General features: G+C 37.4%; 1 protein-coding gene and 1 long non-coding RNA gene across 5 annotated transcripts in view; both read right to left on the minus strand.

Moving 5' to 3' along the window:
* LOC131301121 (probable LRR receptor-like serine/threonine-protein kinase At1g56140) overlaps positions 1-27167 on the minus strand; it is a 477161-nt gene that overhangs the window by 216511 nt on the left and 233483 nt on the right. For all 4 annotated transcript variants that reach the window (XM_058327280.1, XM_058327283.1, XM_058327282.1 and 1 more), the window contains exons 14-15: positions 489-560; positions 310-381 (exon numbers count right to left, since the gene is read on the minus strand). In XM_058327280.1, the coding sequence (XP_058183263.1) occupies positions 310-381; positions 489-560 (144 nt within the window). The remainder of the gene's footprint in view (positions 1-309; positions 382-488; positions 561-27167) is intronic.
* Positions 23750-27074, minus strand: LOC131301166 (uncharacterized). The gene is made up of 2 exons (XR_009191179.1): positions 26656-27074; positions 23750-24018 (listed from the first exon to the last, which is right to left on the minus strand). It is a non-coding gene; the product is annotated as an uncharacterized LOC131301166 (long non-coding RNA).

The raw sequence follows: 27167 nt of genomic DNA on the forward strand, positions 1-27167 counted from the left end.
AAAAAAGAAGAAGAGAGAAAATAGATTAGGGAATGTCTCAGCACTTACAGATACTCTAATTTTACCAAATTCCCCAGTTCTGATGGGAGAGAGCCAGAGAAGTTATTCATGCAAATGCTTCTGCAAATTACCAAGTTAACAACATCAGAAAATAGGCTCATCTTTCAGTTACACGTACGAGTGACTCCAAATTTCAATGGAATAAGGAACTCAATGCCACTGCAGCAAACAACTGATTTAGATATAAAAAAAATCCAAATTACAATATGTTACGTAAATGACACAGTTGTGGACACAAGAATAACATACAATTGTGTGAGATTAGTTAGTTTTCCAAGTTCCTTTGGAACCTCCCCCGATAATGCATTATACCCCAGGTACCTGAAAATAATTAAATGAGGTGTCAGATTGTTAAAGGAGTTAAGCTAGACATGGGTAAAATATTAACGACCTGCAAACAACGTTAAATAAAAAATAAGGTGACTTACAGCGACTGCATTTGAGTTAGATTGGCAATGGATGAAGACAGGGGACCAGTCAGGTAATTTTGGACCAAGTTCCTGCAAAATATGGAGGAAACTTAGTAAACCATTATGTGATGAGAGAGAATTTTGAATGACATAGTTAAAAAAAAATTATCCAACGATGCATTACACATGTAGATATATGGAGACGATCAGAATCACGATTTTGAAGGTTTCAGTTTGATAGTGTGTCATAGTTCACATAGAGAAAACGTAACATTTTTTCTGAAATGGAAAATGAAACATTGTTTAAACTACAACATCAGTGAGTAGACATACAAATATGTGAGGGAAGTCAAAGACCACAGCTCCTCCGGGATTCCTCCAGTAACATTCAGAGCATAGACTTCGCTGTTACAAAACAGTAAATAAGGGAAGCAGTAAGTGGGAAGACTTCAACAAACGGTACTAAGAGCTTGAGTTCATAAATCATGGTTCTGACTTCAACTGCATGGTAAATGTAAGCTCTATAGGCCGAGCTCGCTTTTGGTTGGCTCGTTCTTGACCAAAACACGCATTTGCATGTATTCCCTTTTATTGACTTGTATGGTTCTTTTACTTTCTTTCTAAAGTGTCTGTCTAGGGTTGTGAAAAGGAATTTGTATTTGACTTTTATTGAATACGATTCTGGTAGTCATTAGTCCAGTGTTTTCGGAAAGCATTGAAGCAATATTGAAGCTGGAAAATTTGTTCCAGAGACCATGAGGCGAGATGTCAAGCAAGGTCTACTGGATGCTTTTGCTTGAGCGAAAATGAGTTCGCTCGAGTGACTTTTCATCGCTCAAGCAAAATTGTCAAGTTGTGGCTTCTCTATAAAAATGGATTAGTTACGGTACCGAGCGCTATATTCATTTCCCAGAGCTCTCATTTCCATCTCCAAACTTCTGGGAGTGCTAGGGTCTGTGTATTTTGAAGAAACATGAAGATCTATGGATCTCTAAACCTAATCAAGTCATGACATCAAGAGGTATTCTATCACCTATGTTCAAACTTCAAAGCCAGTGGCCACATGATTCCTTCCCGTGATTTATCTTTGATCCTTGTGTGATTGAAGTAATCTAGTCAAAGGCCAATAATAGTCCTTGCATCAATCTTGGAATTTCATTCGGTATCAGAGCGGGTCCCTATAATGTGGAATCGTTGAGTTCTAAGCGGACCCTTGATTTGCAATGGAGTTGAGTTCAAACTGTCCTCCTGTGAAACAAAGGCCCACATTGTCTGAGAACCAAAGTAATATGAAGTATATAAGTGTGAGGGTTCACTCACTTCAATAGCTAGCTTTTGAGGTCGAGTTTTACCCAAGACCATGTAACACCTTCGCCACTAGAAAGAACGAACTCTTCGCCGCTAGAAAGAACAAACTCCGATCACAGGAGGGAAAAGATGGAGCCTATTCAAAGGCTGTCGACGAGGATGTCTGGAGTACTGCATGTGAGGTCAAATATACACCTCCAACTGAAACTGGAGTCGTCATTCCATAACCAAGTGCGAAGTACACCAAAGATTGAGAAAAATGAATGGGCGACAAGCAGTCGAGCACTAAATGTCCTGTTCACTCATGTTGGTACGAAGGAGTTTCACCGCATCAAGTCATCTTCAAGTTGCTTTCAATCAACTACGTTCAAACTTCGAACGAAGAACTTTTGTGAAGTTCAAAAAGCGTTTTTGGAAGGCTTGTGGATTCAAGATTTGGTGATCATGCAAGGGACAATGAACGTGGGTTCGACATGAAATTATTCATAGGATTCGATGAGTAAGAATAATATTTCTAGTGCATGATTTCTTCCCATGGTTTTCATCCATTTAAGGGTTTTCCATGTAAATCTCTATACCCCGTGTGACTGGTATTTTTGTTAGGCCTGTTTGCGGTCCGGATCGGATCGAATTTCCTAGAAATCCAAGTACCGAACCATTAGTTACGATTTTTACAAAATGAACTTCGTGTCCGAACCAAAAGTCTCACGGTTCAATTCCAATCCAATCTGTAACTTGTGGATCAATTACGGTTTTATCCAACGGAGTACATTAATAAGCCCGGACATATTTTTTTTTATTTCTCACAGTTACCTTTAAAATCACGTTATGATCACATTGAACGGTTTGGATCATCAAAATTCAATCGGTATCTATGAGGTCTGCACGTAAGCTAAGTAAGGGACTTATATATATATATATATATATATATATATATATATATACACACACACACACACACACACACACACACACACACCACGATTCACATGAGGGATCCCGCACTTTCTTACGATGCAGGACTCCCCCTTCCCGATTGAATTTCGATGATACGAACCGCTCAATATGTGCAAAACGTGATTTTAAGGGTACCTGCGAGAAATCAGCAAAAAAAATGACCGGGAAGGGTTTCATCTGAGCAGTTTTTTTTGAACCGTTCAATGAAAACTGCTCGAATGAAGCCCTTCCCGGTTATTTTTTTTGCTGATTTCTCGCGGGGACCCTTAAAATCACGTTCTGATCACTTTGAGCGGCTCGGATCATTAAAATTCAATTGGGAAGGGGAGTCCCGCATTTTATTAAAATGCGGGATACCTCACCGGAACCTGACTGTGTATATATATATATATATCTATATAATAAAACAGAGTTGTGTTTGAATCCAAAAGACAACCAACGCTCTAGATTTATCCCTCTTTGTACATAAATCTGGACCCTTCATTCTACATTCCTTTTAGGTTTTATAAGTTTTACATGTTTCCTATATGGGAGAAGACTGAACATATCCCCTTTCCTTTTTTAATTGATTATTTTGAATCCTTGGATTTATATACATAAATCCTATGGCTAAGAAACCTTCCTATTTCATGAATTTTTTTACTTTTAAGAATTAAATAATATATATCATGGATGTAAGAAGAAAACAATATCTGCCATAATCGTTGCCATTAGGAAACCAATCAAGCATATTTTTCTTTCCTTATTTTTAGAATCCTAAATTTCTAGGATTTGTATTACTAGAGAACAAGAAGGTCGGCTGAATTGACATTAGTACGGTAAAATCATTAACGAGATAAAGTAAATAGAAAGGAACCATCTCCTAATACGGTAGAATCATAAATCAAGACCGCTGGCTGAATTGCCATTAACGCGGAGAATCATGTTTAACGTATCTTATTTGTTACCTTATTCAACAAAAAATTACGAAGCATTCATTACATTCTAATGGTGGGGTCAACGATATTATATAGTAAATAGAATTCATGAATTTTCACGTCTTTCCTTAAAAGGACTTTATATCCAAATTGGCCATTGCAAATGTTGGAAATAGATTATAGATAAAAATTTTGCGCATTGATCTTAAATTATACTCCTAATTAGGAATTGTTTTAAATAGAGCAATATGGTAATGGAGACAAATGTTCAATAATTGATCCCAAAATTTAGCCTACAATTTGAATTTCCTCCTTCAATTCTCCTAAAAAATGATAACTTTTGAAAGCTCATAAAGAAGTATTGCCCTATAGCATAGCCATATTATCGATTATTCATGTTGTTATTTTGGGATCAACACAATTTTCTTATCGTTTTCGTGTTTGTTTTTCCAATGTTTAGGTGTTTTGTGATCTCCCAGCAACTGAAAATTTTATTGTGGTTGCAGGTTTGAATTTATTTTACTCTTTCTTTAGAAGTTTTTCCCTTTCAACAAATAGCTCCCTTTTTTTGTATTGGTGTAACTTTGTTGCTTTAATTTGTTTCCCCTTAGGTAGTCTGCTTTTAAGTTCTTACTGGAATTATAAAGGCCAATTGAGTCACTTCTACGAGCTTCTAGATCTAGGTATTTTAAATCAATTCACTCCCTTCATGATTCAATCTGCAAGTTTGGATTTCGGGTCTTTTGAGTTTTCTAGAAATTATGAACTCAAATTGGGAATGAGAATCTAGAGTTATTTTTTTGTGTATTGTTATTATTATTGGTTAATGATCATGGTCAGGTTTTACAAAAGTGTAGTATCATGTTGTGCGGATATGTAAGGTTATCTAGCGAATGTGATTTCGTATATGCTACTATGAAAATGGATTCCTTTGGTGTTTCAAATTAGTAGTATAAATACGAAATCACAATCGAGTTTATCTTTAGCTTTCTTTAGCTCAATTTATAATTTTTATATCTTTTACTGTAATATCCTACTTTTAAGTTATGTTGGTTTTAAGTTCTGATTTTATGGGTTTTTTATTTTATTTTTTTGCAGCTATTGTGATGCTGAAATCTAAACCATTAAGGCCATTTCCGTGAGTACCGTGCATTAGAAGGTAGTTTCGCTCAATTCATTCTCTTTATAGTATAAGCTACAAGTTGGGGTACCGAATTTGGATTTTTTGAGTTCTAAATTGGCCTAACACAATTCTAAATTAATGGGGCTGATTTTCGAAATTGATTTTAACGCTTATTGTGGTTGCTGATGGCTACTCTCATGTTTTTTCGCTTTGAAATTAAAGGATAACAATGGTTGGAGTGGGTGCAAGTCGATCTTAGTAAAACTGGCCATGGCTCAAGGAAAGAGGGGTTTGCAAAAGTGCATTATCTTATTGTGGTGGTGTTGCAAAATTGTTTCATGAATGTGCTTCTTTAGTTAGGGTACACTTTACTGCTACATTGATGATTGAATCATCTTCAAAGATTATGAGGCTATGGGGCAAAACACAGGGTATTAATTTTCATATTAGGATCAATGCTTTTAAGATTCATTCAAGAGTTACGGTTTTAGTATCTGATGTACATAAGCGCAACCTTTTATTTTACTTGGTTTGGAAATTTTATTTTGATCCGAAACGAAGAAGAATAAATTAAGGAAAATGGGAGAACTCACTAATTTGAAACCGGTTAAAAAGAAACTTTCATGTCCGATTTTGAAGATGGGATATCATATCGGGTACTAATGCTATCCCTATTTTTCTTTTGCGAGGTCCATAGCTAAAAAATCTACTTTTCTTACGATTACATAACGGGTATTAATGCTATCCCTATTTTTCACTTGAAGAGTGTGTTGGCATAGTGTACAATTTTTATCCGATATGAAAAATTGGTCACATTTGAGGGATTCCGCTAGCCTCTTGGTCATGCGGGGTGTGTTATTATAATAAAATTGGTACGGTCTGCTTGAATCTGAGCATGATCCAATATGTGCATGTATTTCGATTTTCAATGTACTTAGACACTGACTTATCAAAATTTCATTAATATATTTATAGCGTTTTCTTACATGGGATATACACTTGCATGGAACTTACCCCATGTGACCACCGCCTGATCACTCAAAATAGGAGGCTATGTGACATGTATTTCTAAGACATTGGAAATTTTATAATGACATTTTATTTATTAGGTAAAGTTTTACAAAAATATATTTGGTTTGACAGTAATTAATTTTTATTACGTATGTTGGGTGATTTATGGATTTTGAAAATTTGTGTAAAACTTGAATATTATTTGCACCTCGATTTGTCCTGCACATTCATCAAAGTTTAGTTTGTTTGTACCCTTTTCTTTTCAACATGTCCTCCCTTTGCTCATTGTTCGACCAGTAGCCATAGTTTTTTCAAAATGTGTTGCGACGTGCCTTCAGGAACGGGCATTCGCTAGTATATAATAAAACAAAGCTGTGTTTGAATTTAATAGATAACCAGCGCTCAAGATTTATCCCTATCCTTCCATAAATCTCTACCCTTCAATTTACAATAGCATTTTGGTAGATACTTGATCCATCCAAGGGTTACCATAAACGGCTTTTTGTGGGAAACCCTACCCGCACCGTTATTCTCATCCTTCACACTCCCGTTGTCCTTTTTTTCTTTTTCCTTTTGGGAAAAATCACTTTCCGGCTGTCTCCCTCTCCCTCCCTCTCTCTTTGTTCGATCGACCCACCACCATAGATCCACCACATCCCTCTCTCCCTCCTACCTACAACACCACCGCAAGCCCTCGGAAACCGAATCCCAATCGCTCCTCTCTAGCGATCCCAATTGGACACCACTAACACCACCGACCGGCGTGACAAGTCACCCCTGGAACCACCACCGTTCGAGGTTCTCAGGGTTCGAATCGATGGCATGTAGTTCTTCTTCACCCCAAAAGGTTTGTATTTCTTCACATCTTTCACTAAAAAAAAAGTACGGGTTTAGGGTTTGTTCATTCCCACGGCATAGATCGAAAGAACACCGATTACCTACATGATTCATGTTGTCGTAGGTATGAGTACTTCTCAGGTTATGGTTGTTCTCTCACCAAGGGATTTCTTCTACCGCCAACTGTGGCCGATCGAACTTGCGCTCACCCAAGTAGCGGGAACAACCGAGGTCAAAGGTAACCACTCTTCCACCATCACTGGTAAACAAATGGGTTTCATATGGTTATTTTGAGTTTTGTTCTCGAGTTTTAAATTGAATAGGTTTTTGAAGTTGCAAAAAAGTCAAATTTTATGGTTTTCAAACTCATTTGGTTCGTTGGTGGCAATTGGGCAGGTGGAGAAACTGAAAGTGGAGCAATGTAGGTATATTTGAGGAAAAATGGGTTGAGGTAGACTGGGAACAAAGACACCCACATTGGGCGCATTAAAGAGCATCTAAGATAGTAATTTTTTTTTTGTTGGTTGCTTTGCTTGATTACATGTTTCCATATGCTGTTGTTTGAATCAATATAAGGATTTCCTAATTGTTTTACTTAGAGAAGTGGATAGCTAGCACTATAATGATAAGCTACGCCTCACTGGAATTAGTAAATTTCACCACATTCGAAACGCAGTACGTGCTTCATATTCCCCATCTAATGACTTTGAGAGCTTAGTTTTGTATATTTTGATGGTCCTCTCCTAAATTTCACCACATTCGAAATGCAGTACACTGGTTGGAGAAAGCACTGTGCTTCACATTCGTAAGACAAGTTATCAGATTCCCCATCTAATGACTTTGACTCATATTGTTTTTGTCACCTCTGTTTTGAGAGCTCAGTTTTGATACTTCCTGTATGTATCTTCTTAAAAAAAAAGAAAGTTCCATGTTGGTTGGATGTTTTTTTTCTTTTTTTTTTGTGGTCAATATTGGATGTGTTTTTATTTTTACACACATGCATCTCACGTGTTTGTTTCATATTTTTGTTCTTTATGCTCTATTTAACTTAGTTTTTCCGATGATTCCCAATTTAATGAAATATCTGATTTGAACACTTCAATAGGAAAACCACATTTTTTGTTTTTATTTTTGCAATTGTGTTATCCAATTTTTATGTCCAAATAAGCTTTTAGTTTATATGATTTTGTTTCGGATTCTTAAGAGTGGACAACTTCCATGGATTTATTGGGTACAACCGTACAAGATGACTTCCACGGATTACCACACACACTTTTGATGAACCATTCAGTTTTACTTTTTTAGTGAGAACCATTCTCATGCCGTTTAATAGGAGTTTCATGTTCTAAGATTATTATATTGTCACTTGCTCATCAATCTAGCTTTTTTAGATGGTAGCCATTCCTTTAACAAATTGAAACTTATCTCTGAAGCTTCCAAGTCCTTTGATAGAGTGGGAGTTTGGGATTTCTTTTGTCCCAAGTGTGATTGTTAATTCCCGTACGATCCCACATAAATGGGAAAAATGGTGTATAGCAGGGACATCCTATGAAGACCTTTTAAGTAACATAGAATTTACACAACGAATCAACCAGGATAAGGGGCTTTTCGTTTGCTATGAGGTTGGATTCAAATCAAGCACGTTCTTTGTTAGAGAAATTGATTGCCAGAGTTAAAATGAGGGATGTTTCTCCTCAATCGTACGTTAGAGACTTAATAGTCTGCTTTTTTGTTTTTGTCAGGAATCATCCTACTTTGTCAAAGAATCATGAGACTCCATATTTATGTCAAATTTTCAGGATTTACATTGTGCAATTGTATGTAACTAACTATAAGTCTTGCTATCTATATTTTTGAAATCTCTCACTGTATCAAGTCCTGAATTTTCCTAGAGGAGAGGTTAAATTCACCCCCGAAAATGAAGTTCATATCACAATCCTCTACGGAATGGAAACGCTGCTATAGAGTTCTTGATGACAATGGTTAGCCAATTACCAAATTGCAATTTTGTTCCGGTAGTTTATCATTTTGGCCTTATCATAACAAGCCTCTATCATTGGTTTAGGATGTAGAATTGTGCCAAGCATTCTGCGTTTTACTAACACGCTTTCAGAGACTGGGAAAATATGTATTATTTTGGGTTTGCTCCTATGTATTTTGAATTATGATTGACTTTCTCGGTTATGCATGAGTTTTTTCGGATATTGATGATTTTTTAATCCTTATGTCCCTTTGTTTGTACACCACCTGATTGGTTAGATTCCTTTGATGGAAATTTCAGCAGCTGAAGAAAACCATTTGACACCTTCAAATTGCAGCTTGAAACACCTCTAGGCAATAAGAACAGCATCAGAACTTGCCACCAAAGAAGACAATAGTAGCAGTAGAAATGAGCACGGAAGAGCCCAATAGCAGCAACAAAAAAGGACACCATATGGAAGTCTATATGCAGCAAAAGTGACAGCCAAATTTGAGACCAAAGAGTAACAAGAGCAACAACACAACAACAACAAACCACAACAAATGTACTTCACACTTAACAACATACTTTGCAGAAAAGGTATGATTGTCACCTTTATGGTGTGAGTTTCTCCTATATGAGCAAGTGCTTTTAGGTAAAATTGTGGCTACATGATGTAGTTAACTTATCAAGATTGTTCCTCGGGGATTTATTTGTTCCTTAAAGCTAGAATCGTGTAGGATCAATTGTTGGCTTCAAAATGGGGAGGAGATGTACCTTAAGGCTTCAGTCACAGTAGAATACTTGGTGTTGCTTATTGACCCTTTTGTAGCTTTGTCAAGCTGACCCTTTCATTTAATTGTGTTCTCTATATTGGAATTTGTAGGTGTTTCATGTTAGTCGTTTATCTTTCTTCAATCGTGAATTGAAACTATCTTAGGTTGGTTGATTCATGTACAAAATTGTGATGCGTCATCGTGATCAATGTGCCAAGTTGAATCCTTACATCCTTTTAAGTACTACACTCATGAATTAGATGGCTTTAAATTGGGCATTGTTTCCAGAAGTTTAGTACTAGCCTATAATTATGATCTCCCCGAACATCTCCCTGTCATTCCTTTAGGCACGGGCGATTTCATGAATATGCTTGGGTCATTATTTTTTGCATAGTTGAATTTGTTGGACAGGGTTTGATATATTGTGCATGAGTCCAGTGTTTATTTGCTTGTGTCGATCGTTCGAGTTGTGCCTTCAGGCACGGGCATGCACTAGTATATATATATATCAGAGCGGTTCTCGGGACATCTATAAAAATGTCTAAAACAACTTCTCATAATTTTTGATCAAACTTCAATGATTCGAGTTGCTCAATGTGATCAGAACATGATTTTAAGAGTACCCGCGAGAAATCAGCAAAAAAAATGACCTGGAAGGGCTTGATCTGAACAGTTCCGAATAGTTTTTTATTGAACGGTTCAAATAAAAACTGCTCAAATCAAACCTTTTCCGGTCATTTTTTTTGTTAATTTCTAGCGGACACCGTGCAAATCACATTCTACACATATTGAATGGTTTGGATCATAAAAATTTGATCGGAAACTATGAAATTGAGATTTGAGATGTTTTTTTAGATGTCCCCGGAACCGCCCCGTGTGTATATCTATATATGTATATATATATATATATATATATATATATATATATATATATATATATATATATATATTATTTACATAAAATAAATATCTCACAGTCTGGTTCGATTAATCCACGGTTTCGTAATGAAAATCTGTGGACCAAACCGTGAGTCACGGTTTTCTAATTATTCAATCCATGTCCGGACTATTATTCCACGGATAAAATTCAAAAGGTATGGATTGTGGGATTTCGGTTGGTGTGCCTTTGTTGGTATGGTACTTGGATATCTCGCTGAGGTGGAGATTTGTTGGATTCGACTCGATTTTGGTCTTCCCAGCTTCCGTAGCTTAGACCATGGCCTTGGTGGTCTGGACAAGCGATCAACATGTGATTTGGGAGCTCGTAGCAGGCTTGGTCCGGACCAAGGTTTTGGTGGTCTGGACTAGGGGTCACCGGGGAGGAAGAATTTGCTCTTAGCATGTCTCGTCTGAAGCTGGTCAGCGTGCGCGTTTCAGTTGATTTTGGTTATATTTTAGACCTTCTAAAGATTGGTTTTGGAGTTTTCTTTTTGGTTTTGGACTCTATATGCAAAGGAAACATAATCTAGCAAGGATTCTAGCTTTAGGAAGCAATTTGTGGCTATAAATATAGCCTTGCCTCTTATTAGGGTTTGGACTTCTGTGAGTGAATCCCTCTGAGAGGCCTCTAGGGGGTCTCATCTGTAGAACCTTAGGGTTTGTCTGTTTGATTTTCATCTGCTTCTAGTTGCCCCTTCTATGATGGGTTCTGTAGGCCTTCGGCCACGTTGGAAAATTATATGCATTACGATTATTTATTTTTTGATGATGTGTTTTTATTCCTCGGCAAAATACAAATTACTTGTCACAAAGATATTTCTGAACTAAACTCCCTTGACCTTAAAATATTGCACAAGTCTCTTTGATTTAATGTACTATTCCCATATAGACTTAGTGAGTTCAATACATGAACTAACGAATCTATTTAGATGAATTTTTGAGGAACAGGTTAACGAACCGGCTGACAGGTTGGCTGACAAACCAGAGAAGTGTGTCAACCGGAGGGCACCGGACGAACAATCGGACGACAGCCTGGTCGACCACCCAGACGACCGATCAGAGTAATTTCTGTTGATCAGTAAAGTTCCAACGGCTATATTTTCCTCTGATCAACTCTCCAACAGCTCCAATATTTTATGAACGACTAGTAGGTGGATGGATAACTATAGAAGGGATGAAGAATTCATTGATGAGCACCAAGAGACAATCTACAACATTCTACATCTTTCAAAGAGCAAATCCTCAAAAGATCAAGCCTACAATTCTCCTTGTTCTTCCACTTTCATATTTTCCTTGAGAGAAAATCTATACAAGTCGTGAGCATCTTTTATACTTTCTTCACAAACTTGTAAATCCTAAGGGAGTGTTTGAGTCAAACACTTGAAAGCTTAGAAGACCAAATCTGTGTTGAATTTGGGTGTTATTGTTTTCAAGAGCTTTCGGAGAAAACTCTTGCGGTTGCACTAGCTCCTTGGGAAAGCTAGAGGTGTACGGTTGTTGTAAGCACCCGCAATACTTACTACTTGTAATCTTTTTAGAGATTAGTGGAAGTGGATTAAGTCGGACCGTGGACAAATCTGGACCAAACCACTATAATCGGGTTCTATCTCTCTAACTCTCTCTTTTACTTGCTCATATTGTTTCGATTAAAAAATTGTTAGAGATTATTTTTATTGGCAATTTTAATTAGCAACCCTATTCACATGCCCCCAACCCCCCCCCCCCCGGTTGTCTTTTTGGGTAACAGGCCATTTGGAAGATCATTTGTTTCAGTGATTCTTTTTGGTTGAAACTGTATGGTTTCGTAAGAATCAACTGTTTCTGTGTGACATCCGGTCACGTTTGTGGAACAATATTCCGTATGTGTCTCTTGGTTTAAACCCTAGGGGTTTTGTGAGACTTGATGAGAGAGTGATGGCCCTCCAATCTACATTTATTAGTCTTTTATTTTTGTTAACTGTTTTTGATTTTATAGGTTGCTCGAGCCCGTTGTCCAAGACTTTGGATAAAAAGAAGATTTTAAAGAAGTTTGGGATTGAAGTGCAAAATGCATTGAAATTTTTGATGGTTAATTTAATATTAGACAAAGTCAAAGGGCCTTTGTGTGATATAAGTCTTCAATACCTATATAAACCATCTAACCTACTGGTGAAAGGGGCTGCCGTGGAAAAGAAAGACAAGTTACAGACGAAGGCTGCGCAGAAACGAAGAACGGGGCTGTCAGAGCCGTGACTTGTGTTCCGATTTTCTTTTTCCTTTCAACTTTTATTTGAAGCTTTGTTCAATTATTCATACTCCGGTAACTCGTTTTTAATTCTTGTTCTTTATAAAAGTTATTCACTAGTTTTTGATTAGTTGATATTTCTTGTTTATTTTTCATTCCAAGCAATAGAAGCATGATGCAATCTAGGGTTTCTTTTCTTTCTTTCTTAATTATGAGTGAGTAGTCGTAAAGGTAGGGTCGCGGGGTGATTAGCACACCGTGGTCAGGTCGGACACGTTCTACTCCTGTTTTGGAATAATAATGCAAAAGCAAGTTTAGGTTACTAGAGAACATTCGTTGGACGAACCCGGGCATCGTCGGAGCCCATGTGAACGGGAGAATGGGGGTCCAAAACTCATTCTCCGCTGCGCATGGGTAAACGGCGACCATAAAGATTCGCATCTTTCGGTGCATCTTTTTCTCTCTAAAGTCGAATATTTTTAAGAATACTGAATGGAGCAGATAAGTCCGAAACTGGTTGCGAGTGCTATGAATCCTACGACCGTACCTCTTTTTTTAATTATTTGAAAAGTTCAATTATTTCGTAAGTTTAGTTAATCTCATCATCAAACTACAAGGGGTGGCTACCTAAGAGCCAGTTAAATTATAATCAACCCGAGTTTTTAGTTAGCACACATCACCGTCCTTAGTGGATTCGACTCCGGTCTTACCGGGTATTGTGCTACGTCGGTTTCCGCCCTACGCTTGGGGCAACCCATTATTTTAGGTCTAGGAATCGGTCAAGCAGAGAGTCTGAATTTGGTGAGAGATTCCAATTGGGCTTTTAATTTGGTAAGAGAACTTGTATTTTGGGATTTGTGAGAGTCTTTTAGTGAGGGCTTTGTTTGTTTGTCACTATTGTAGCTCTTCGGAGTATCGTTCTCTTCAAATAATGAAATCGTCTCTCATTCGCTTGCCCGTGGAGTAGGCTTACCGCTGTAAGCCGAACCACGTATATGTTGGTCTTTCCTATTCATTTTCTTTATTTGGTTTGGTTTATCCGTTGCTTTTTCGCATATCTGTTTGGTTTGGTTATTTTCTCAATAACACGGCCATCAATAATCGTCAGATTTCTGTTGGGTCCTTCGGAGGCCCGCCGCACAAACACGGATCTCTTAGGTCCGGACCGGTTTTCATGATTTTGCACAACCTTCTTTGTGTGTGTGTGTGGTGTGATTGAAGTAATCCCGTCAAAGGTAAATCGTAGTCCTAGCATCAATCTAGGAATTTTAGTAATAAATCATGATAGCTTTACTTCAAAATGACTTCATCAGTAATCAGTAATTAGTTCTCTTCTTGGCCTTCTACCTCTTTTATCACCCTCAATACAATTCAAAAAGAGTCGTGCTATACGTACCGACCGGCCGGGAGGGATTTCGTACCGACCGGCCGCGCCGGGCCGTCTCCAGCCACCGGACGGCCGATCCGAGCCGTCCAAAAATTCTAAAAAAAAAAACCGAGGGGCCCAACGCGGGAATCAACGGCATCCGAGGGGTGTAGGGTGCTTGATCCGAGCACCCCTTTTTTTGTGTATATACATGTATATACATATATACAAGAAAAAAGGGTGCTCGGATCAAGCACCCTACACACCTCGGATGCCATTGATTCTCGCGTGGGCCCCATCGGTTTTTTTTTTTAGAATTTTTGGATGGCTCGGATCGGCCGTCCGGTGGCCGAAGACGGCCCGCCGGCGGCCGTCGGTACGTTTTCTCTCCTCCATGGTCGGTACCTATATCATTTCTCATTCAAAAATCATCCCGGCTCAAATAGTTTTCTATCATTCGTCGTCATTCAAAATCACCCTCCTTAATTGACCTACATTGCAAATGACGATCCCATCTCCAATGGTTAATACAATCTGTAGTTGTTTTCACTCCAAACTCTTCCCTAGTGCACTCATCACTTTCTGGCTTGACTGAGCTGGGATTGTAGGCTTATTAACTTTTTGTCTCATTTTTTGTTTCACTTTTTGTCTCATTTTCGTCCCTGATGTAAACATTGAAGATACTTAGTCCCCAACGTATCAATTTTGTACCAATCAAGTCCCCAAGTCTAATGTCGTTACCCCATCTGTCAAATGAGGGGCATCCTCGTCATTTAACTCACCCCAAATTCCTGTCAAAGAAAAACGGGGAAAAAAGAAAAAAAGAGAAGAGAAGAGAAGAGAATAGAGAGATGTGGCTGTGGGGGTTTCACGGAGGTGGTGGTGAGAAAAGATAGTGGTTTGGGTGAGGGAGGGATCGGAGACAGAGTGCAAAAACCTCAAACCCCTCGAAACCTAGTTCAAAACAAGCGAAAACAAGGTAAAGGGTTGTGTTTCTCAGGTCTGCATCCGAGCCTACCTTGACTCGGACAAGAATGTTGTGTTTGTGGCCGATTTTGACTCGGTACTCACCAAGGGACTCGCGGCTTACTAGTTCAAGGGCGTTCGGGTCGGTTCGTGGAGGAGATTCTACGGGTTTCACTTGATTTTGTGGTGCTTCTGCCTTCTTGTGTTGCAACAAAGCTTGACGCCGTCGACGAATAATGGGTTCTTGAATATGTTGAAGTTGATGCAAAGAAGGCTTTGGAGGTTAATAAGGAAGCTAAAAAAGGCCGTGACTTTGGTATAAAAAGACGAAAATCCCATGGAGGGTCCGAATTTGAGCTCAAAAAATGGGATTGTAGCTGAAAAAGATAGAGTGATTTTGGTAAAAGACGGAAACCCCGTTGAGGATTTGAATTCGGATTTCATGAAATGGGATTGGGGGTGGGGATTTGGTTGTTGGAGTACTGTGCTCCGGAGTTAGTGGTCATGATGATTTAGGATCATTTTTCCGGTTGTTTTTTTTTATAGGAAATTAGGGGTGGGTGAATGACAAAGATGCCCCTCATTTTGACGGATGAGACTAATGGTGTTAGATTTGGGGACTTGATTGATACAAAATTGATATGTTAGGGACTAAATTAATGTCTTCAATATTTACATTGAGGACAAAAATGAGACAAAAGTAATACATTGGAAACCAAAAAGGTTAATAAGCCTGGGATTGTACCACTAGACAATATTAGCACAACATTTCTTGAGAATAGTACCAATTAGACATACTCCAATATGGATCATATGGGGATCGATCGTGGAGAAAATTTCTAGTAGTATTTTCTAGTAAGATCGAGACTTACAGTTGGGTAATGTGGCAAACAGTCCCATTGCAATCGCATTTGATACCGGGATTCCAGAGAACGCTAGTGTTGATGGCGACTCCACTGCATGGTTCTCCGCTTATGTTCCATTGATAATCTGTTGCGGATATTCCCCAATGGTTGAAGATGGAGTTCAAAGCGCTCACTGTCCGAAATTCCAAAAAAGAAAAGAAAAGAAAGAGTTAGAGCTGACATGGTAATCTTGTTGTTTCGAAAAGAAAGTACTATACCATAACGTAAATTAACAGTCAATTGGCAATACAATTCTACAGTTTTATAGTATAATTCTTAGAGAAAACATTCTTTCCGGAGGCGGAGCAAAAGGGGGGTTTTCTGCCACCCCCGTGGGCCTCTTTCGTGGTTTTTTTTGGGTAAGCCGAACCGTTCATCATATAGGGCCTGCAAAATAATATATTCACGCAAAAAATCAACTTGTCTGGATATCGATAGATATGTCAAAAGTTGAGTTTAAGATGAAAGAATAGACGAATGTGGATAGTTTAACTTAAAAAACAGTTGACAGATCCATGCCGTCCATATTTTCGAATAAAACTCAACTTTTGACACACATATCGATATTTGGACAAGTTAATTTTTTGCGTGGATACATTATTTTGCAGGCCCTACAAGATGCACAGTTCGGATTACCCAAAAAAAAAAATGTGCGGTGGGGGCCCGCACTAGGGTGGCGGAAAACCCCTTGTTCGCCGGCGCCGAACAGAATTCATTCTCTAATTCTTATACTTCTACTACCGCTTGAAAAAAAAAAATAACACACTTCGGTCAAAAGCTTTACTTAAGACAAGGTCAAAGGAGTTAAATTTGGATGGTGACTCAATTCGTTGAAGAAAGTGTTGAAAAGATCAAAACTTGATTTTAGTAGACACGTGATCCATGAATGGTGCAGTTTATGTATGTAGTTCATGAGTCTAGTTGAAATGTTCATGTATGCGTGTAAAGAGACATCTAGTAGTTTGTATAGTTGGCTAGGTTTCAATAACTTTATTTCTTCATTGTATCCAACTTTTTCAAAAAAGACATCTAGAAATAGATAGCAGCAATAACTGATTTTCTTATGGAGCAGTTAGTGATGTTCATGTTGATCTATGATGGGACGCTGCATCAAGTATTGGTTCAACCTCAAAATTTTATTATGCTATTTCTAAGCTCATTTTTTGTTCAGCTCTTCTGGACCAATCTAAAAACTTTGCGCAACACTGAGTTTTTGCGGAGTCTATATAAACTATGTACTCTAGTGATTGTGATTCTAAGGTGTTACCAAGGTGATGGAAAGTAGAGAGAGTGATTAGAAAGAGTGAGGTTGAGTGGAGTTTATGCACCACAATGAAGTAGTCTATGTGTAAATGAACTAGCGTGAAGTGTTTATTACACAAATACTGAGTTATCTCCTCCTTCAAATCTCTCCTACTTGTTTATGTGGGAAATATTCATTAGAATTTTTGCAAACTATAATAACTAGAAAAAACACCACAACAACAAAAATATTGAGAGAATAATATAAGCTCATAAGTAGCAATTTAAGAGAAAACTTATGTAGATCGAGCCACGCATAAAGAGTTGTCGTAAGAGAAGATACGTCCCCTCTTGCACCAAGTTGTATGACGTTCCACTCCCAAGATAAAACAATCCTAAAAAGGTTTGTGTGCAGCTAAAACTTTCTTTGAACCAAAAACCGCCCATATGCTCAAAACAATGAAAATATGTATGTAGTGAAACTCAAGACCAAAAAATCATTTGTGTTCCGCCCCATGACCTTCTCTGGTTTTTTCTTTTCCTGTAGAAGAGTAATATGCTGGGAAGTGTGTATCTCTATGTACTGACTTGGTATAGGTATATATATACGCAGATTTCCAAAATCAAGAAACCAGCATAGTGCATGTAGTAAATGTTATATATGATGATGATAAGGGGAGGGTAATGAGGTCAACACAATAAATGAGCAAAGAATTCAAAGCCATATTAAATGTTAAAATTTTAAATTATCTCCAACAGTTTAAGTGTAGTTGGTCCATCGAATTTCCAACACAAAGAAATTTCAGAGGAAGCAAACTAGTTATTTTGAAGGACATCTATGGACAGCATAGGTTGGGGAAATAAATTGTGGAGAATAGGTTGGGGGCTTGGGGCCGACCTTCTAAAATTATGCTCTTTTTTAGGATGATATGATGAGATTTACTACCGTATTCCTGAATTCGAAGGAATATTGCCACTTGAATTCCTCATTGTGCAATACGTTGGTGCCTGCTACAGCGCTACTAAATACAAGTGTTCTATTCGTGGAAAAAGAAAAAAAGAAAAAGCGAGAGAAACTACGTAGATATTTGGGAGCCTACTTTTTTGGCTTTTCATTTTCAACTTTCTGCCTTTTTAACTTTTTGTAACAAGAGTAGTGTTTAGAAGATATGTGTTGAAAATAAATTATGGATTAATTTTTTTACCATGTTGCCCCTTTATTATAGTATATAAGTAATGTGTATGAATAATGTGTTAATAATTTTTTAAAGTTATATTGGGAAATTGTTTTCTTCTTTGTTATGTGAACATATATCTCAAACTATTTTTCAATTTATAGGAAAGAAATAAAAATAAGTAAAATAATGAAGTGACATAAAAGATTATGTTTTTTGGTTTGAAGACTTTTTTGTTCTTTATTTTTTGGTAATTGAAAGCCTCCAAGAAAATTTTCAAAGATTAAAATCCCAATATTACTGCCAATTTCAGAAGATTAGCAATTATACCTTCTCTTAGGCCATCCACAATGGTATAATCAAAAGCAAATTGTTTTTAAAGTTAACAATGTTGGTGCAAAAGATGGCTCGCAATGATATAATTAAACTTAGCAATATCCTTAGAAATAATCAAATTTTGAAATTTGGATTACCAAAACTAGCAACTTTTTTTAATAATCAAAAATTGTGAACCCTATACCACATAAGTTAACTGGTTCCCAACTTTTTTTTTTTTCTTAGTGTCTAATTTACCCAGATGCAGTTTGAGAGAGAGAGAGAGATGTGCGATGTGTGTGGCGGTGTGGTGGTTTGTGTGTGCTGTGAATGATGACTTTGGTATGAGTTCCATTTTAAATGTTGTCATCAGTGGGGTTTTGGCCGTATATGGTTCTTGCCATGGGGTTGTTGATGCCATGTCAATGAATGACAATGGCTATGGATGTGCTCAGTATATTGGGAACAAGATTGTAGTTGATTATTGGAAGGTGAAGTTATTAGTTTTGGAACAGGTGTCTAGCCCTTTCGTTGAGGAAAACAAATTATTGAGTTTGGAGTTAAGTGGGGTTTAAAGCTTTTGGTTTCATCTTTTTAGGTAGTCGTATATTAGATATGTTGATACAGTTAGCGATAATAATGTTATATGATTCTCTTTGTTCAGGTTAGCATCTTTTTGCGTACTCGAGTTGCGTTATATTTGGACCCAGGTGAGTAGTTAAATATGTTAGGTATTTTTGAAAGATCCCAGTGTCCCTTAAAAGTATTTCCTTCAGAAATTTATATGAATGTTATTCAAAAACTCAAAACTGTTTAAAAGTTGTTATATAAGTTGGCATGCGATGAATTTTCTGAGATCAATTGTAAATTCTTTTTGGTGAGAACTTGGTGGATATTAATGGGAACATTTATTTCGGAAGTCCAGGGAACTTATTCCTTCTCGTGTTGGTGACCCTGGCCATTAGGAAAAAGATCGTGTTAGGCCGGTGACCCTAATGCTCAACGGCTTTCTTTCGCCGGATCGTCTTAGGGAAAAGTACCACGGGCTGCCAACCCTGGTGACTCTAAGTTCAATATTGGATCCAATTTTGATGAGATTTATTTTGGCTATGGTACTATTTGAATGTGGTTCTCCATTGTTGATGGAGTTAATGTTGTGATCACCACCAATAATATTTATTGATTAAATACTTCATTGATTAATTATTATTCTATTGGACACCTCGTATGCCAAATTATGTTTAATGGTAAATTATTTTCATCCCCGCTTTCAACTTTATTTAATATGCACATACTTGCTATTCACTGAGCTCGTCAGCTGACGGATTTATTCTAACTTCTCTTTCAGGCATGTTGGGGAGTTAGGAAAGGATTTTGGCGGCATCTCGAGGATTTTCTTTTGTTGACCTCCTTAGGGTGTCTTATTCTAGTTTTATTTTAAAAATCGCTTCCGTATTTGAAACAATTGTTAGATAACAAATTCTTTTAATTATTGTTGGATTATTGGATATTGTTTGGTTCATGGGATGGTTGTGCCCCATGTTTATGATGAGCATATTTGGCTTTTGATTTGATTAATAATGAAAAAACGATCATTTGATTTTCGGTTACTTTGATTTTTTCAGGCTGCGTGTTCCATGGGTTAGCCTTATGGTTCACGGCCGGTCACTTCTTATTTTTGGGCCCCCCCCAAAAAAAAAAAAAAAATCATAATAGGAGGGAAGAAAGTCACTGATTTTTTCCCCAAAATTAAGGGAGGGAATCGATATATTTTTGCCCAAAAAAACGTAATGGATGAATGGTGGGAAACGAGAGAGAGAGAGAGAGAGAGAGAGAGAGAGAGAGAGAGAGAGAGAGAGAGAGAGAATCAAATTGTAGTAGACCTCTTATTTTGGTTATGGACTAAAAGTAACCATTGTGAATCTCAACATTGTTAAACTTAGCAACCTCTTAAATGAATAATCAAAAGCTGATGTATCAACTTTTGGTTACCAATTTTTTATTATACCACTGTGAATGGCCTTAGAGATGATCCCAAAGACAAAAACACAAAACTGATGAGCTGCTATGCTATACAGAATTGATGAGTTGGGTTCGAAAAGCAGTTAACGATTAGGAACCCAGGAACACTCTTTCTGTTGATCTTCAAACTTCCAAGGCAAATGTAAAATGTAGAGACATGGAGGGAGGTTAATATTTAATTATTTATTTAGGGGGCGTGGTTATTTCCAAAATAAGTAAAGGGTAATTTGGTCTTTTTGTTTCCGACAAATAGGAGAAGTAGAAAAGGAGAATGGGAAAAGCCGCTCCAAGCCTTTTTCGGCTTTTGCTCACTAAACCCAAAAACCAAAAATGTGTTATGCCAAAACTCATAGGAGTATATTTGTTCAGCCCCCAAACACCAATTACTGCACTTCCACATGCAAAGCCATGTTTTCCTACTTACCAATAAATAAATAAATCATTGACAAAGGGGTAGCGGAAAAGGTGCCAACCCATCCCCAATTCAACGAAAGAACGGGATAGAAGAGAGGAATTTCTCCTCCTCGTGGGGTTTTTTCATTTCCCGATCTTAGATTTCGGGGTTTTTTCTCATTCCCCCTTCACCCCCATCTTCCTCCTCCCCAAACCACCATCTGCCACCCTCCTCCGCCTCTTCCGCCGTGTCTCCGACGACTGTTTGTTACCGGTTTTTTTTTTTTTTTTGATTTTCTTTGGTGTCCGTGTGTAGGATTGCTCCGCGTTTGTGAGGCTTCTATCACCAATGGGTGGATGTTTTTGGTTATTTTCTACAGTACTCCGTCTGTTTGGAGTAGTGGATTTAATTGGAGTTGGATGTAGTTTTTGGACTGAGTCCCTACTGCTGGTTTCTTGATCCTTTGTTTAAGTATAGAGTTTCCTCCTGATGTATTACTCTCTCCGTTTCAAATTGGATGTCAATTTTTGATATCCGTGCCAATTTCAATTCCTTATATCTTTCAATATGGATCTCAAAAAATATGCAATATGGATCTTATTTGATAGTTCTCGATTAGTTCTATTATACAAAGTTTTCAAACTCATGAAAAATATTATGGATTAAAAGATATAAGCGACGAAAAATGACACGAGTTTCAAAAATTGTCATCCATTTTGGGACGGAGTGAGTATTTATTAGCAACTGTTATTGTTTTGGTACAAAGATAAATAGAAGGAGAGAGAGAGAGAGAGAGAGAGAGAGTACCTTCGGAAGGAGGAGTAGTACCATTTTGAGCTCGGACAATCTGAACCAAGTCCATGAGGGAAACAAAGTAAAAGGCCAAGGCACAGAGAACTGATTGTGTTGGTGATCCACCCATTACTTTCCTCTTCCTAAGTTAAATGGATTGGTAATCAAGGGAGATCCGTTCAAGCCTAGCCTATATGTACGTGTTCAGAACTTCAGATTATATACAATATTAAAGAGAGAGAGAGAGAGAGAGAGAGGGGGGTGTGTGCCGCGTGGGGAGGGGGGGGTCTTTCAAAAGTGGACAGTGGCAAAGGACAGAACGCGTATGCACAGGGGTGTTCAGGTTTTATAGAAAAAGAATTTTTTGAAAAAGAAGATAATTTCAAGTTTAAAAATTATGTATTTATTTAAATAATTTTTCTATCAATATGGATCTTGTTTGATAGATCTCATTACGATCTTTTAAACGGTGCAAAAAAAATTGAAAAAATATTTTTTCTTTTTATTATATTTGAGTTTGAAATTATCTCCGTTTGAAAAAAAGTAAACTTTTTCAAAAGTGGAATGGTATACTAGCTGGCGAGCTACTCCCTTCGATCCAAATTAATCTCCGGTTCAGTCTCAATATAATTTTTAAAGGAAATTGAATTCTACACTCTTTTTTTTTGACATCTACACTCTTTTTTTTGGATTTTAGTGTTGAAAGTGTATGTAATTTTTTCCCTAGAAGACAAAAAAAAGAGTATAGATGTCAAAAAAGGGAGTGTAGAATTCAATTTTCCTTTTAAAATGTTAATATCTTTCAATCTACAATGTCTTTAAAAATTTTAAAAACTTTGTATAATAGAACTAATTGAAATTTATCATATGAGATCCATATTACACATAAAATTCACTATAGATTTAAAGATGTTAACAATCTAAAAAATGCATTGGAGACCGAAATAAACTATTAATTTGGAACAGATGGAGTTCTACGTACTATTCCTATTGCTGTGTTGACCAGGGAGGGTGGGGCTCCCATCCTACTCACAAGCACATGCACCAAAGAGAAAATCAGGTCACATCTGTCTCAGCCACTTGTTGGACGGGCCAGAACGGCCAACTTTTTCTGTTGACTCAAAAAGAATTGAAGACTTGACTCAAAAAGAAAGAGAAAAAAGAAAATGAAAATGAATGCGAAAAAAGCCGGTTTTAGTGGTGTCAGTATGTTCTGCGTTACCACTCCATCTTTATTGTCGATGGTCTAAATGTGTTAATTTCGCATTCATGACAATTATAACTATTTTATTTGTTTCTGTCTTATGAGCTAATAGAATTTATGGACAAAGCTTTAAAGAAATTCAACTCCATTGCAAACTCCGTTAACTTGAATAATATTTCTTTAAATTTTAGACGACGATAGAAAATTAAATCTCATCATGTTATCCTAAAGAACATCATATTTTAGAGAAGGTCAGTCTCAACATACTCTCTGCAATTTCTTTTAAAAGTGTTTCAGTAAATTAATACACCGATTAAACGTTGGCATAAAATATGAGATCTCATCTAGGACAATTGTAAAAAAAAAAAAAAAGTCCTCATCCATTCTCAAAACAATACCTACTATGCAACTTTTAAGAAACAAATTATTTTTTTTGAAAAAACAAGTATATATTTTTAAGTTATCATTTTGCCTCGTAGTTAATTTTTTTTAGAATAAAGGTTATTTTTTTTACCGCACTATTTATACTAGTATATGACATTTTGTACTTATATTTATATTGGTTAAGAGATTAGCTAGTAGAGTTAAAGATAATTTCGGAACACCCTATTACAAATTCCTGGAGCCGTCACTAAGCTTGAGGTTCTTATATTTGAATCAGAAATCTGAGAGATTAGCCAGGTTGACAGTTGTATTGACTACTGAGCAATGTAATGGTCAGACTCATCAAAGTGTTGAGTGTTGTCACGCCCTCGATTTTCAACTAAAATAATAATACATTTTCTACAAATAAAAGTCTCTCTCTCAACTATATATACCCTTAAATGTAATGCCAATCAAAGCAAAGAATCAAAGCTCTTCTCTCTAATTTTTTTTTTTACATAAAGTCTCCCAAACGTTTACAATTAAATGGGTTTCATAATAGTCAAGGAGAAGAGTTTATACATGGCTTTACAAATATTCTAATCAAAAGGGCACAACCTTCAATTGGGAGCAAAGTACACAACATGAATTGGACTAGCTGATGAACACTTCCTTAATGATACCAATGAAGCTCTCACGAGACATCTCAATGTGCACTCCATGCAATCCAAGCTAAGTGTCATGACGAGTACCTGAAAGGATAGGGTGAGCTACACTAGCTCGTAGAGATATCCATACCTAAATTACATGCAGAAGTGAAGACAGATCACAAGGGAAAACATTTTCCAAAAGCATACTTGTTTTGTCAAAAGTGAAGCTCAAAATTTCATACTCACGCTGAAAAATATTTAACTCCATTTCTCAAACACCAACACTCTCACCCACTCACACCAATACTCTTAAAAATCTCAGCTTACCGTTACGACGTTATCCAAATCAATCCTTGCTTTTTCATTTCCATTTCAATGACCTAAAGATTAATCTTAGCACTTTAACGAAATGTTTTCACTTTCTTTTCTCATACAACTAGCCAACCTCACCCCCAAAATATACATGCTAGGCATGTGGAGTTAGAACATAAGGTAAGCACTAACAAGTCAAACAATATCGCACCTCAACAACAACGAAACTCACCCGTCAACCCCAAATCAATCTTCAAATCTCAAGTTTAACATCTAGTAAAAATCTCTTCACAATAAGATTTATGAAACTCTCGCAATGCATAGCACCACAAGGTACCAAATATGCATTCACACATAACAAGTTGACCACCACATATCAGGAAAACAAGCCACAATGATTTGGAGGTCTAAAAGAAGGAATGTAAAACATGTATTGACATACTAGACAATCCAAGTTACCAACTCAAACTGACATTTCAATCTTAGTATGATGCTAAATACTATGAAGATTCTCCGTTTTCACTGTCACATGTTTCGATTTCATTTCCGGGCATTAAGGACCCCGTGCGTCCTATGTCCATTCCGGCATCACACCTTTCGGTGGATCCATGGCTTTCTTGTGCACTTCCGGGCATTAGGGACCCCGTGCGTCCACTAAAATCCTTTCATTCAGTTCCGGGCTTTTAGGACCCCCGTGCGTCCACTAAAATCCTTTCATTCAATTCCGGGCTTTAAGGACCCCCGTGCGTCCACTAAAATCCTTTTGATTCAGTTCCGGGCTTTTAGGACCCCCGTGCGTCCACTAAAATCCTTTCATTCAATTCCGGGCTTTAAGGACCCCCGTGCGTCCACTAAAATCCTTTTGATTCAGTTCCGGGCTTTTAGGACCCCCGTGGGTCCACCAAAATCCTTTCGATTCAATTCCGGGCTTTAAGGACCCCCGTGCGTCCACTAAAATCCTTTTGATTCAATTCCGGGCTTTAAGGACCCCCGTACGTCCACTAAAATCCTTTTGATTCACATCTCATATTACCACCTAATGGACCCCCTTTGTGACATCTCCATTAAGAGTCTAATTTGCAAATACTTATAAAGATCCTCATCTTTGTAGTACCCATCAGTGCTTAACAACCATGCACTCATGCCAAGTGATTCACCAAATCTTGTTTAACTCACTGCAAGTATCCCGCAAGCCCAAAGACTCAATCTCATGGAAAGACATCGAATAATTTACACATCGTGTCAAACATTCTACAACTTAATTTATCATCGATCGTATCATCCATCCAATCCATTTTCTATTCCAATCGTTTACAAGTATTTTAACCCTTATGCTCACTAATTCTCATATCCCAATAATTAATCATCTAGATCGACTCATCATATCCCCACATATCCAATAGGTGAAATTAATCATTCACACTTGAAGTTCTGACTATATCCGATCAAATAACATAAATTTAAGAACGACATTTAAACCATTGAAAAGTAGGCTTCTCCTTTGAATCCATAGATCATACATCAAAAACGGAGTTCGGGTAACTTAACTACGGCCTTTCAATTATAGCTCCAACATAACAGTAAAAACTGGTACAAAGGCAGAATTTAGGTCAACTTTGAATGCAAATCTGTTATCGCTCGGACATACCCATGATGCATGGGATGTATCGTTGGAAAGCTCTATGTGTCTAGTTTCTACCAAAACAAACGGTGTGTTGTTTCGAGTCCCGAGCTAGGAGTTATGGCCATTTTACCTAACTCCGCCGGTGCTGTCAGATTCTACGCGGGAATAAGTAAAATTGATTGAAAAATCATAACTCTTTCATCTTAAACCCAAAAATAGTGAAACCAAAGCCAAAAGTTGCACCACAACAAGCCCTACACTCAGTAAAAATCCCAGGTTCAGAAACAAGAGGAGATTAACCCAACAATCAAAAGAAAAACAGTTTCGCAACCATTTTCGCACCTATCAACCAACCCAGTTTTAGAAATTCACCAAAAATTGTATACTTAACCAAATTAATTGATTCCAACGCCAATCTCTTCTTAACTTAAATATGCACATCCTGTAAAAGACCCAAAGCCACCCAAAATGTTCGTCATGCCCAGAAAGTTAAAAGAAGACAGCCACGCACAGATTCGCACATCCAGCAAACAGCCAGTATTCAAAAATTCATAACTAATTGTGTGATTATCGGTTTTGCATGATCTTGGTACCGAAATCTTCGTATTGAAACGTACTTTAACAGTTATGAAGATACCAAAAATTAATTCCTAGCAGAAAGGCCCCAAAAAGACAGATTACCAGAACCCACGAAATTTTCAGCATACACTAGATTTATTCAAGACTCAAAATAGATGATCAAACTTAATCCTTGCACATCAAACCAACACTTAACACATATAAAGAAGGCAGGAGATCCCTACCTCAAGTATCAAGACCAAGCTTTGAGCTCAAACCAAACCCTAGCCTCCAAATCCGAAATATGCCTCCACCGAGCTCTTCCCATGCGATCCGAGGGCCGAGGATGAAGAGATGTGCGTGGGTTTTCAAGGATTGATGGTGGAGTAGCAAGAATTTGGTTGAGGGAGTGAGAGAGAGGAGACCGAGAGAAAGGGAGAGAGAGCTTCGGCTAAAAAAAAGAAAAGGGGAAAGTGAAGTGTTCTCTTGGTGTGTGTTGATACATATAGCCCTAATGCACTAACACCCCTCTATTCAACAAACATCACATTATAACCCCCAACTCATACACCCTCACACATTAACAACATTTTGTTCAAACCTTAAATTCATATATATATACATTTTATTTTTTATAGACCAATTGCATTATAAATACCAAAAATTAAATGATGAAATTACGGGTCTCTACAAGTGTTGTGAAGAACAACTTGTAAAGCTTCTGCCTTCTGATTAATTGCTCCGGTTACCTCCGTGG

Source organism: Rhododendron vialii, chromosome 9a (genome assembly GCF_030253575.1).
Source record: "Rhododendron vialii isolate Sample 1 chromosome 9a, ASM3025357v1".
Classification (NCBI taxonomy): Eukaryota; Viridiplantae; Streptophyta; class Magnoliopsida; order Ericales; family Ericaceae; genus Rhododendron; species Rhododendron vialii.